This window comes from Podarcis pityusensis (assembly GCF_964106645.2).
Source record: "Podarcis pityusensis genome assembly, chromosome: 3".
NCBI lineage: Eukaryota > Metazoa > Chordata > Lepidosauria > Squamata > Lacertidae > Podarcis > Podarcis pityusensis.
Genome location: NC_138026.1, coordinates 104,605,246 through 104,618,330, shown reverse-complemented (window position 1 = coordinate 104,618,330; position 13,085 = coordinate 104,605,246). Strand labels below are relative to the sequence as shown.

The 13,085-nt window shown below is 47.6% G+C and overlaps 1 protein-coding gene across 2 annotated transcripts in view; it reads left to right on the top strand.

Annotated features, from left to right (window-relative positions):
- Positions 1-13,085, top strand: part of SRF (serum response factor) — an 82,881-nt gene that overhangs the window by 46,588 nt on the left and 23,208 nt on the right. The window contains exon 4 of one of the 2 annotated variants that reach the window (XM_080998164.1): positions 333-515. The exons of the other annotated variant lie outside the window; for it this stretch is intronic. Coding sequence (XP_080854290.1) covers positions 333-515 — 183 coding nt within the window. The remainder of the gene's footprint in view (positions 1-332; positions 516-13,085) is intronic. 2 annotated transcript variants of the gene reach the window in all.

Sequence of the window (13,085 nt, the reverse complement as noted above, 5' to 3'; positions counted from 1 at the left end):
AGGCCTAGCTGCGAGGTGAAGCCTGTGAAATTCCATGGCTGCAAATTCGCCACCCCATGGCTCCTGTGGGGAAGAAGACAGCTTCCCAAGGAACTCTGCCATGACTGTTCCTCTTTTTTTGTGTGGCACACCTGGTTGTGAGAATTGTAGGGTTCGGAGCTGGGATGTGGAGCCTTCCCTCCTCTTCCTCCCAACAAGGGATGTGATAACAGATAATAATAACCGGGAGGAAACTCAGCCTAAGCTAAAAATTAAAATTAAAATTTAAAAAAGCGAGCCGGCCCCTGATTTTTTAAAAGAAGGCTTTATTTTTTTCTCCCTCCTTCCGGCAGGTGCTCCACTCCCTCCTGGGACCCCTACCATTCCTCTCACTCAGTTGCAGCCGCACTCCCTTGCCCTCTGCAGCCAGCAGGGCCAGGCGGCCGCTGCAGCCACACCTGGACAGGTGCAGCAGGCACAGCAGACAGTCTTCCGATTTCCAGCCTCCGCCGGAGGGCAGTTTGTGTCCCTGACAGGTCAGCAGCACTCACTTCTCCCCTTGCTTGTGGGAGGTGGGTGGAGGGTGCACGCTTTCAGGGAAGCCTCTCCTCCCACGCCTCAGAAAATATAGGTCCAGTGGGAGCAGGCTGAAGGCTCGTCTAGTCCAGCGTCTGGTTTTCCAGATATGCCAGCGGGAAGCCCACCGGAAAGCAGGATTATGAAGGCAATGGCCTCCTTGATGCAGCTGTTCCCCCTTAGTGGCTGGTGGTATTCAGAGGCGTGGTACTTCTGATCTTGGCGGGGTAGCACATAGCTACCGTGACTGGGCGCCATCGATAGTCTTACCCACCACGAATTTGCTAATCCTCTTTAAAAGCCGTCCAAGTTGGCAGCCATCTCTTATGGCAGGCAATTCTAGAACTGGAGCTATTTGCCACGGGAAGTGCTTCCTTTATCTGTCCCAAACCTCCCAGCATTCAGCTTCTTTGGTTATTGCTGTTCTTATTTTTATTACAGTTTATTAATTGCCTTCTGAGCCAATGTTCTCAAGGCCCCAATGTTCTCAATGCTAATTCAAACTGTTTGGACACAAAAGTCAAGTTGTGTGTAGGAGGCCCTGTTTCAAAGGTACCCATCGCGTCCTCCTCTGGACGTTATTTGGACTACAAATCCCATCAGCCCCAGCCGGCGTGGCCAATAATCAGGGATGATGGGAGTTGTAGTCCAGCAAAGATCAGGGGCACCTTGCTAGCTGTGCCTTCCCTGTTTGAATGTGGGCACTCTACTTCCGCTAGTATGATTATCAGGAAAGCAAAGCTGATGGGGGAGCGTGTGCGCTTGCCTGACGTGTTGGTCCCCCACTTGATGAATGAAATCTCCTGCCTTCTGAAGCATGGTTATCTCTTGGTACGTTCCTCTGTTGTCACAGTTTCCACTTTTAGGGGCTGCCGCTGCTGTGGTGGCACAGACTCTGCTTTGCACTGTTTCATTATGCAGTTGATTAGTGGCAGGGTGGGGCAAGGGGAGAGACGTCTCCATGGCAACACAGGAGGAGGTAGACAATACCAGTGGAGGGAGGGGCTTCTGGCCCCACTGACCTTGGCTGTGATTGATGAAATGGAAAATGGTGAATGCTTACTTAGCGGGGAAGAGGACCTGTGGCAGTTGCTGTGATGGAAAGTAGCATCTTAACTGGAAGTTTGGACCCTGCAAATTGTCTAGGGAAGACAGGGAGCCGGGAGGCCACCTTGCTGGAATCGTGCTGGAACTCATTTGGATGTCCTTGAGGCCCGTGCAGCTGTAGGAATAATAAACAGCACTTCAGTCTTGATGCAACAAGCCATTAGCAGTAAAACTGTTGTAATGCTCTCAGGCTGGCCAGCTCTTGTCTTATCCTTACAAAGGGCTTGGGTTCCTTAAAAGCCTAAAATCATATGCTGAAATTCTGCTGCAGAACATCCAACTTTCCTCGAGCAAGTTTGCTGGGTTAGTGGTGAGGAGTACGCATATATGTGGCGGGGGAAGGTTTAAGGACGTATTTAAAGGACCTTTCAGATCACTTTGCATGAACAATATGCTGAGCAGTGTATTGAGATTTGAAGATGGCTATCACATCTCCTCTCAGTCTCCCCTTTTCTAGGCTAAACATTCCCATCTCCTTCAAACGCTCCTCATAAGCCTTGCTTGGGATGATTCCAACTAAAATGTTCCATCAATGCAAGGATTTCTGCTTCCGCAACAGAACTCCTCCCCACCCCATCATGAGCAGCCAGCGCCCTACCCAAATTGCGCGTGTTGTAAACAAAATCTGCCCTTATTCCCTTATGGGGTACACAAGAGCCCTTATAGAGTCCTTTGTAGGTTCTCCATCGGTAGGAGAAAATAACAGAGGCCAACCAGAGAATATTGAGAAACAAAGCAGCTAGTAAGCCTGATCTTTATTAAACTTTTGCAACAGGGTGCTCCCCCCACATGCAGGAGAGAGGAGGAGGACCCAGAACAAAGGTGTGCCCGCCCTTATATAGACATTTTAAATTGCCCACCTTGGAGTCCAAGACCACCCCCCAGATACATCATACCTACATCACAGAAAAGGCTGTCTACAACAGAAATCTGAGTGTGTTGTTTTTACCCTGTCTGCCAAGTTACCTGTTAATGGTCACTTGACTGGATTACCTGAGGAGTCTGGCCATCCTTTTGTAATGATAATACTTAATTCCTGAGCCAGGTCACAGGCTCACGCTATTCACACCTTAAATGTGTCCTTAAGGCAGGATTTGTGAGGACAGAGACAATGGGGAGGCGCATTTTCTTCGAAATTGTAGAGCAGGGATAGGCAACCTAAGGCTTGGGGGCCGGATGCGACCCAATTGCCTTCTCAACCCAGCCCACAGATGGTCCGGGAATCAGCGTGTTTTACATGAGTAATAATAATAATAATAATACCTTTATTGTCATTGTACAACCTGTACAATATGTCCTTTTATTTAAAATGCATCTCTGGGTTATTTGTGGGGCTTGCCTAGTGTTTTCACATGAGTAGAATGTGTGCTTTTATTTAAAATGTATCTCTGGGTTATTTGTGGGGCATAGGAATCTGTTCATTCCCCCCCGATATAGTCCGCCCCCCCCCCCCATGGTCTGAGGGACACTGGACCGGCCCACGGCTGAAAAAGGTTGCTGACCCCTGTTGTAGAGAAATATCTGAGGTGACTGAAAGAGTCAAAATGGCTTTAGGACTTTTCCTATGGGTTTCAGACATGTGGTTTATATATATATGTACGTGTTTGCTTAGTACATTTATGAACATTTATTATACATATAAGACCTTAAAAATTTTATTACACGTTAGAGGGTTGGGTGAATCCCCAGAACCAGAAATGAGTTCCTGCAGGTTCCTGCTGCAAAAAAAAGAAGCCCTGGTTTTTGTTATGTGGGTGTTTTCAATCTGTATGGCTGTTTTAAAATGCATGAAAGTAATAAAGGTAAAGGGACCCCTGACCATTAGGTCCGGTTGTGACCAACTCTGGGGTTGCGGCACTCATCTCGCTTTATTGGCCGAAGGAGCCGGCGTACAGCTTCCGGGTCATGTGGCCAGCATGACTAAGCCTCTTCTGGCGAACCAGAGCAGCGCACGGAAACGCCGTTTACCTTCCCGCCATTTACCTTCCTGCCGTTTACCTTACCTATTTATCTACTTGACTTTGACGTGCTTTCAAATGGCTAGGTTGGCAGGAGCTGGGACCAAGCAACGGGAGCTCACCTCGTCGCGGGGATTCGAACCGCCGACCTTCTGATTGGCAAGTCCTAGGCTCTGTGGTTTAACCCACAGCGCCACCCACGTCCCATGAAAGTAATGGTCGGGCACTAATTGATTTCCTTCTCTGCGTGCCTTTTTGAGGAGGAATGAACCCTAACAATAACACGCATGCACTGCTAGTGATTTGGGGAGGTGGGATTTAGTTCTTGGTTGTACATACTCATGGAGGATCAGGCTGTCAGCGAGTCACGATGGCTGTCAAAGACAGTTGCCGAGAACATTCCTGCATTGCAGTGGGTTGGACTAGATGACCCACCGGGTCCCTTCTATGAGCAGGAGAGGGCTCTTGCGTTCATATCATCCTTATGGGCTTCCCATAGGCATGTGGCTGGCCACCGAAAGAACTGAATGCTAGACCAGATAGACCTTTGGTTTCATCCAACAAGGGCTTTTCTAACGTTCTTCCCAGCATGAGAACTGGGAGGCTGGCAGGATGGGGTAGGTTTCCTTCTTTTCGTTTTGCTGAGTCTTTGGTATGGGAATGCTGATTTGTGGTTGGTGTCTGGGTTTCCTTACCACTGGTTTGACTGGTGGTCTTCAGTAGTCCCACCATTAGAGGCCCGTTATAGAGGAAGGTCCATAGCTCAGTGGCAAGAGCATCTGCTTTGCATGCAGAAGGTCCTGGGTTCAATCCCCAGTGTCTCTGGGTAGGGTTGGTAATGTTTGAAATCCAGGAGAGCTGCTGCCTGCGTGTGTGGACAATACTGAGCTATTATTATTATTATTATTATTTATTATTATTATTATTATTATTATTATTAAAATTATATTATCATTTGTTAAATGTATATGCCGCCATTCATCAAAAGATCTCAGGGTGGTCCTACAGAATAAAATACAAGTAAATAATTAAACCAAAACAACAAAACAGTAACACCCCCTTCCCACAGATACATTTAAAAGGCAGTAGGATATTAATCAGCCAAAGACTGTCAGTGAACATATTTATTTGCATTACTTAGTGCTTTAAAACTATTGGTGCAGCCCAGGATGGCAAAACAAGGCCATTATTCCGGAAATCCTTGTCTAGACTCTGTGAAAGGATTTTGTGGAACTGTAACAACCTTACATGTGGATTGTTTGGACTTTATGAACAGACAGGTGGAATAGACACCATTACACGGATGGACCTTATGCATGAACTGACTAGAGAATGATCTAATCCACTGGGTCTTCTGCTTTGTTTGTTTGTTGAACTTTATGAGTCACTTCTGTTGAAATTTACAGTTTGATACAATGAATAGTATACCTTAATTATCTAAGAACACAGCCAGTTACGTCTCGTGTGATTATTGAATATGTCAGTGAACATAAGGCAGCTTCGGGTATTCCAGGGCAGCACATGATCATCCCCCTGCTGCAACGCATCACAGGTTAGCTTTTGCCTGTAAGAGTTCAGGTGCCCTGTTGCTTAATTTGGAATCCCAGCTTGCCCATGATTTGTATTTGCTTCTATCTTGCCTTTCTCAGATGTATTTATTTATCTTACTATTTCTGTGGAGATCTGGATACCGCAGGCCCCTGGGCGGCTGTGCCGGGACCCCACTCAACTGCCCCAGTTGCAAAAGCCTTGGAAGAGGCAGAAGGGAGTAGTGGTAGGAGAGAGGAAGAGAGCAAGCCCCAGAGGACGGGGAAGGAGATTCGCCAGGAGTCAGTGGAGAACCTGGGAAGCCTGCAGTCGGGCTTGTCTTCTGCCAGTTGAAGAGAGTGCTTAGCCAGTGGAGAGGGGAAATCTATCTGCTGAGGGAAAAGCAAGTTGGCTGCCTTTAGAGGGCACTCCTGTTTAGCATTAGAATAAGTGGAGGCCTCTGTTACCATAAAGCACCAATGCTGCAGCAAGCAAAGGCTCTAGCAGCTCAGCCAGCTGCTTGTGGCTGGAAAGCCAGACAGGATGTTTGTGACTGTTGCCATGGGAACAAAGGGGCAGTCCATTCTGTACTGAGCACCGGATGTTAGCTCAGTGTGTGTGTGTGTCATATGACCCGTACTGGATGTACTTGGGAGGAGTTTCTTCTTGCTGTTGTTGAGTGCAGACATGATTCTCTGTACTGATGTGAGAGGCAGAAATAAATGATGTAAATAGTTTTCTGTCTGCTTCTTTCCCCTCCCTGGGGACACCAAAGGGGAGAGAGGAAGAACGGTGTGTTCCTCTCATACATCTGAGAAGAATCGCCGGACCTCGCCTGCTTATCAGCAGAGTGGAGACGCGCGGAGGTCGACAGGAATATCTGCCGGTGCCTACGCTGTGGCACATTCCTCTGACCCAGGCAGAATTCCAACAGTGGCAGCCTTCGGATGGTTGCGATTCATCGGACATCTGCATGAGAGGCTGGTGGATTGTCCTCCTCTGCTCCAAGGAGGAAGAAAAGCGTCTGAGAAATGCCAGAGGCTCAACAGACGGCTGGTGGAAAGAAGAAGTGTTTTCCAGAGCAACAAAGTTCAAGGTATGCTGCATTTCGGGCTAAAAGTGTGAACGCAGGAAGATTAATTCCCTGGTTCACGGAGCTGCGTTTCAAAGAAAACAAGAGCTCCGGGAGAAGAGGCCTGCAGCTTGAAGGCTGAAGCCTGCATTCCACAAATTTTTGTGGTAGATAAGATGTCTTATTGAAATGCATTGTTGCTAGGTAACGGTCCTGGAAAGTTACTGGCAAAGGGGCTGGACTCTGAGTGTAAGCCTGGGAAAGCGAAACAAAACCAGAGAATGTTTTGGCTACAAGGTTTACGAGCTCTTCGAAGGGACTTTTCAATAGCAGCCTGAGTTTAGCTGCCAGGTGCAAAGAGCGTAAACAATTTGCAGTTTGCTGCGTGAGAAAGGAAAAAACAACTGTTGGATTTTACAGTTTGTTTGAAAGTGAGAGAGGCTTGGCTTCAAGATGGATGCCAAGAAAGGGGGAGGTTTGCCTTGCCCTCCTTCCTTAACCAATGACAATTATTCATCTTGGTCTGTAAAGATGAAGGCCCTGCTGCAGAATCAGAGGCTTTTTGATGTAATTGAAAACCCCATCCCTGCAGCACCAACCAGAGGTTGGGAGTCACAGAATGTAAGGGCCAGGACTGCTATAATTCTGTGTGTCTCAGATGATCAGTTGGTGCATGTTCAGCATTTAGAAAATGCGAAAGAGGTATGGGACACGCTGCGTACAACGCATCAGAGAGATGCTGGTTCTTCAGCGTTGCTGTATTTTGAGAAATTGACCAATCTGAGACTTGCGCCTGATGGAGATGTTCAAGCGCACCTGACAGAAATGAAGTTTCTGCGTCAACAGATGGTGGAACGCAATTTCCGTCTTCAGGAGGAAGTGTTTTGCTTCATGATGATAAACAGCCTTAGCCGCACCTACAAGGTTGTTGCCAGTCAGCTTGGTTCCCTACCGGCCGCGCAGCTGACCGCGGAGAGAGTTTGTGCTGTGGTCCTGAATGAACACGACAGACTTGCTGCACTGGAAGAAAAAGACAGGGGGAGGGAAGAACAGAGTTCTAATTCCCCCACTGCTGATGCTACTGGAGAGCATGGTGTAGCATTGAGTGCTGTCCGATGCTACAATTGTGGACAGACTGGGCATCTACAGCGAAACTGTAAGAAGCCGCGCCAGTCAAGAGGAGCAAAGAGCAGCTCTACGAAGCCTCAGGCGTCAGGCAAAAGCCGTACCAAGTGCCAGGTGAAACCTGCAAAGGCTATGATGGCGAAAGGAACCACGCCAGATGTTGGGAACGCATTCATAATCGACACGGGCTGTACAAAACATTTGTGCCCGCACAGAGGACTATTTTCAACGCTGAAGAAGCAAAGCTTCACTGTGAAACAGGCCAACGGTCAGGAGTTGGAAGCGACTGGAATTGGGACTGTGTATCTTGAAAGTCTGAACTTGACTATAAATGATGTTTACCTGGTTCCAGAACTGAGATTTAATCTGCTGAGCGTGTCGCAGATTGCAAAGAAAGGACTGAAACTGTCCTATGATGCTAAAAGCTGCAAGATCTACAAAGATGGAGAACTGTTTCTTACTGCCAAAGAGAAAGATGGACTGTATTTGTTGACTTTTGATCAAAGTGATTACATGAAATGTAATTCTTCTGTTTCTAACGAAATCTCTCTTGCAGGGGTGACCAAGACCAGTGTGAGCACCAGGAAGGTGACGAAAAAGGTCGACAGAGCATTTCAGCGGGTGTATGCTGATGTGATTGGTCCTCTAGAACCATCTAGAGGCGGTGCAAAATATTACCTTGTGTGTGTGGATTGTTTCACTAATTATTCTTGGGTTTATATGATGGAGAAACCGCAAGAAACTTTAGAAAAGTTTCAGGAGTTTTGTGACAAGGTTAAAAGTATGCATGATGCTAACATTGATTGTCTTTTCACAGATGAGAAGCAAATTTTTCTGTTACAGAAGTTTCAGAAGTTCCTGGAGGGAAAAGGGATAGACCACAAAGTTGCAGTTTCGCAAGAAGCGTGGAACAGGGGGGTCTGTGTAAAAGTGAACAAAGAATTGCAAAAGGGGATGCATGCGCAATTGCTGAGTTCACATTTGCCACATGAATATTGGGCCGAATCGCTAGCGTCCTATCTTCATGTGTGGCTGAGAAAAGTCTCAACAGAGTTGGGATGTTCTCCTTTTGAGAAGCTGTTCAATAGAAAACCTTCTGTTGCCTATTTTAAGGTTTTCGGGTCTCATGTGAGAACAGAAGCTCCAGGTGGTGTAAAGAATGCCAGAGGCATTTTTGTGGGTTATGAAAAAGGTCTCTACAGAGTAATTTTGTCTGAATCTGGTCAGGTGATTCTCACAAAGTTCCTAGAGAGTGCTCCAAAGCAAGAGCGGATAGTACAGACATTTCCCACAGGAAACGATTCTGATGATGATGATGATGATGAGTTTGATCTTATTGAGTTCAGTAGTACTGATGATGACAGTGAGAGCTCAGAGAGTTCAGTTGTAACAGTCATTGAGAGGAAATCTCACACAATGGATAGACCTTCACAGGTGAAGGAAGAACCACTGATTGCTACTGGTTCTCAACAGAGTCCAAAGGTTGAACCAGTGAGCACAGAGGATCAGAACCTCTTACGTAGGTCTGAGAGAGCAACGAAGGGTGTACCACCCAAGAGGTATTCAAAGGAGTTTGCTAACCTTGCATATGTTGCTATTGTAAACGACCAAGGACAGATTGAAGCTGTGTCTGAGTCAGAGACAAAGGCACAACAGAGAGTTGTTAACCGAGGTAATGCGAAGTCACACAACCAGAGAGGTACATTGGTTAAACCAGTGGCGGGTAGTTCCAAGGGTGGAACTGAAACAACAGGGGAATGTTATAAATATAACAACTGTTTGTTTTCTTCTCTGGATGACGCTTTGCTCGCAGCACACATTGATACTTTAGGGGGAGTATGTTACCATAAAGCACCAATGCTGCAGCAAGCAAAGGCTCTAGCAGCTCAGCCAGCTGCTTGTGGCTGGAAAGCCAGACAGGATGTTTGTGACTGTTGCCATGGGAACAAAGGGGCAGTCCATTCTGTACTGAGCACCGGATGTTAGCTCAGTGTGTGTGTGTGTCATATGACCCGTACTGGATGTACTTGGGAGGAGTTTCTTCTTGCTGTTGTTGAGTGCAGACATGATTCTCTGTACTGATGTGAGAGGCAGAAATAAATGATGTAAATAGTTTTCTGTCTGCTTCTTTCCCCTCCCTGGGGACACCAAAGGGGAGAGAGGAAGAACGGTGTGTTCCTCTCATACATCTGAGAAGAATCGCCGGACCTCGCCTGCTTATCAGCAGAGTGGAGACGCGCGGAGGTCGACAGGAATATCTGCCGGTGCCTACGCTGTGGCACATTCCTCTGACCCAGGCAGAATTCCAACAGCCTCTGGGCGCAAGCAAAGCCAAACGGGATAAGACAACAGGCCAGGCCTTGTCTGCATTGTATATAGTTAAACCAGTACTGCATCACTTTAAACAGTCATGGCTTCCCCCAAAGAATCCTGGGAAACGTAGTTTAAGGGTTGTTTAGGAAACCTCTGCTCTCCTCATAGAGCTACCATTTCCAGAGTTCCTTGCAAAGTCAGGTTGATTGTTAGCCCACTCTGAGAACTGCCTGAGAGATGTTAGGAGACCCCGATTCACCTTGTCCCTAAACCAGCAGAGGTATTTTTGCTGTGGCGGTTTTTACAGATTTGTAAACCTTGCCACAGCCAAGAAACTATTGAAGTGGTGTGCCATAAGACAAAACGAGATAAAATATGAAAACAACACTGTTTCTGTTGCTGTATGATTAATATTCCATCAAATCACCAGATCAAACTTTCTTACACAAAAAAGGCTTCTGTAGCTGCCTAAACATCAAGATGACAGGTTTCTGCTTCTGATTTTGGCTTGGAAATGACTGCAGAAAGAGTCCTGCTCTTCAGAAAAAGTGTGTCAGGGCTTATACTGTGTTCAGGCTGACTGAACGGAGGAGAGTTTACAATTTTGGTCCTGCTTTTCAGCTCAAAAGTTGAAAACGACGGGAGCTGTAGTCTTGCAGCATCTGGGAGGCCTCCTTGACCCACCCTACCCCACCCCACCCTCAAGCTTTCCAAACTTTTCATGTTGGTGACACACTTTTTAGATACGCATCATTTCACAACATGATAATTCAGTTTGACTAGCAAACCGGAGGTTAAAGTCACCCTTTTCCAGCCCCCGGCGGAGCATGGGGAGCGTTTGCGTGACGCACCTACACACTGCAGCCGGTACACTTAACATGTTGCGACACAACATTTGGAAAATTCTGTCTTATCAAGAGGAAGGGCGAGTGCCGCCACCACTGTACCAATGAGATACAGCACAAATGCTCTCCACAGTTCTGAGAAAACCCTTTAATCCCTCAGAACAAAAACTTATTAATGTATGTGACAACAGCGGCTTGGATTTTGTTCGCCCCCAAATGGAGGGTGAGTGATGTCCCTGGTAAGGATGGCTGGCAATTTAAGATGATAGACTATTCAGAGTTAGCAGGCCTAGCAAGTAGAATAAGAGAGCAAGAAGAACAGGTATTTAAAGAGGAGTGGAAATTTTTTGTTGAGAATGTGGGGAATAATTGAAAACGCCGGCAAGTACTAAGGTAAATTCAACAGTGCAACATACCATATTTTTTGCCCCATAGGGCGCACCGGCCCATAGGGCGCACCTAGTTTTTTTGGGGGGGAATAAAGAAAAAAAATGTTATTTCCCCCCCAGGCGCGGGGCTGGGGCGGGGGAAGCCCGGGCTTCCCCCGACCCCAGCCCCCAGAACAGGCTGCTATCCGCAAGCCGTGGTAGAGCTGCGCTTGCGGAGAGCTGCGCGAAGCCCGAAGCCTGGGGGGCGCTGAGCTCAGTGCGCCCCAGGCTTCGGGGTGCAGGCAGCTCTCCGCAAGCCGTGGGAGAGCTGCGCGAAGTCGTGCAGCTCTCCCACGGCTTGCGGATAGCTTCCTGAAGCCTGGAGAGCGAGAGGGGTCAGTGCGCACCGACCCCTCTCGCTCTCCAGGCTTCAGCGAAAGCCTGCATTCGCCCCATAGGATGCACACACATTTCCCTTCATTTTTGGAGGGGGGAAAGTGCGTGCTATAGGGCGAAAAATACGGTATTTAAAAGGCATGTAAAAATGGGGGGGGGGGACTAATTCAGATGGATATGCAAGAATATGCAGGAATTGTGGGATAATTGAGAGAACGTTGGAAGGGGAAGGAGGGAAGTCGTTGAATGTATGGGTATAATGAAAGGTTTTATTTTATTCTTTGGTAGGTTTATGGATGTATACTTTTCTTTTTGTAAACCTACCAATCAATAAATAAATTTTAGAAAGGGGCAAGGTTAGAAGTAGATGCACAAACCATTTTTTTTTTAAAAGGAAGGCTCCTTTTTTCTGCCCTGCGCTCTGTCTGCACCTCAGACCCAATGTGTCAGGCAAGACGGGGCCTCTGTGGCGGCATCGCCTCTTCCTTGCCCGCTCTCCAGCAGCCACCACAAGCTGCCCAAGGGAGGAGAGGCAACGGGATGCTCCCTTGCCACTGCTGCCCCTTCTCAGGACAAGCACTAGACTCCTTGAGTTTGGTTGTGGCATCACTTGTGGGGGAAATAGAGACATTCCAGGATCAAATCAGAAGCACTGATTTTCCAGCACTGTCCCTGGAAAATAGGGGCACATTTGGAGGGTATGCAATCTGTAGCCTCCACAGACACACTGGGCCAACTGCTGCTGCGTTTTCTGCGTTTGCAGAAAATATGTGTCGATGCTCGGCCCACCACATGGCAGCACGGCCTGCTTTCCTATGTGGTTGGAGTGTGGAAAGGGGTCGGCTTGTTTCTGCCATGAGAAGAGGTTGTGGTTGTGGTTGGAGGCGCAGAGCGTTTTGCTTGCTCGCGATAGTGCGCCCTGGGGACCGATAGCTTTGCTTAGTCGTTTAGTCATGTCCGACTCTTTGTGACCCCATGGACCCGAGCACGCCAGGCACTCCTGACTTCCACTGCCTCCCACAGTTTGGTCAGGCTCATGTTTGTAGCTTCGAGAACACTGTCCAACCATCTCGTCCTCTGTCGTCCCCTTCTCCTTGTGCCCTCCATCTTTCCCAACATCAGGTCTTTTCCAGGGAGTCTTCTTTCCAGTAAGAGCTGTTCGACAGTGGAATTTGCTGCCAAGGAGTGTGGTGGAGTCTCCTTCTTTGGAGGTCTTTAAGCAGAGGCTTGACAACCATATGACAGGAGTGCTCTGATGGTGTTTCCTGCTTGGCAGGGGGTTGGACTCGATGGCCCTTGTGGTCTCTTCCAACTCTATGATTCTATGATTCTCTTCTCATGAGGTGGCCAAAGTATTGGAGCCTCAACTTCACGATCTGTCCTTCCAGTGAACACTCAGGGCTGATTTCCTTAAGAATGGATACGTTTGATCTTCTTGCAGTCCATGGGACTCTCAAGAGTCTCTTCCAGCACCATATTTCAAAAGCATCAATTCTTCAGCGATCAGCTTTCTTGATGGTCCAGCTCTCACTTCCATACATCACTACTGGGAAAACCATGGCTTTAACTATATGGACCTTTGTTGGCAAGGTGATGTCTCTGCTTTTTAAGATGCTGTCTAGGTTTGCCATCGCCTTTCTCCCAAGGAGCAGGCGTCTTTTAATTTCGTGACTGCTGTCACCATCTGTAGTGATCATGGAGCCCAAAAAAGTAAAATCTCTCACTGCCTCCATTTCTTCCCCTTCTATTTGCCAGGAGGTGATGGGCCCAGTGGCCATGATCTTCGTTTTTTTGATGTTGAGCTTCAGATCATATTTTG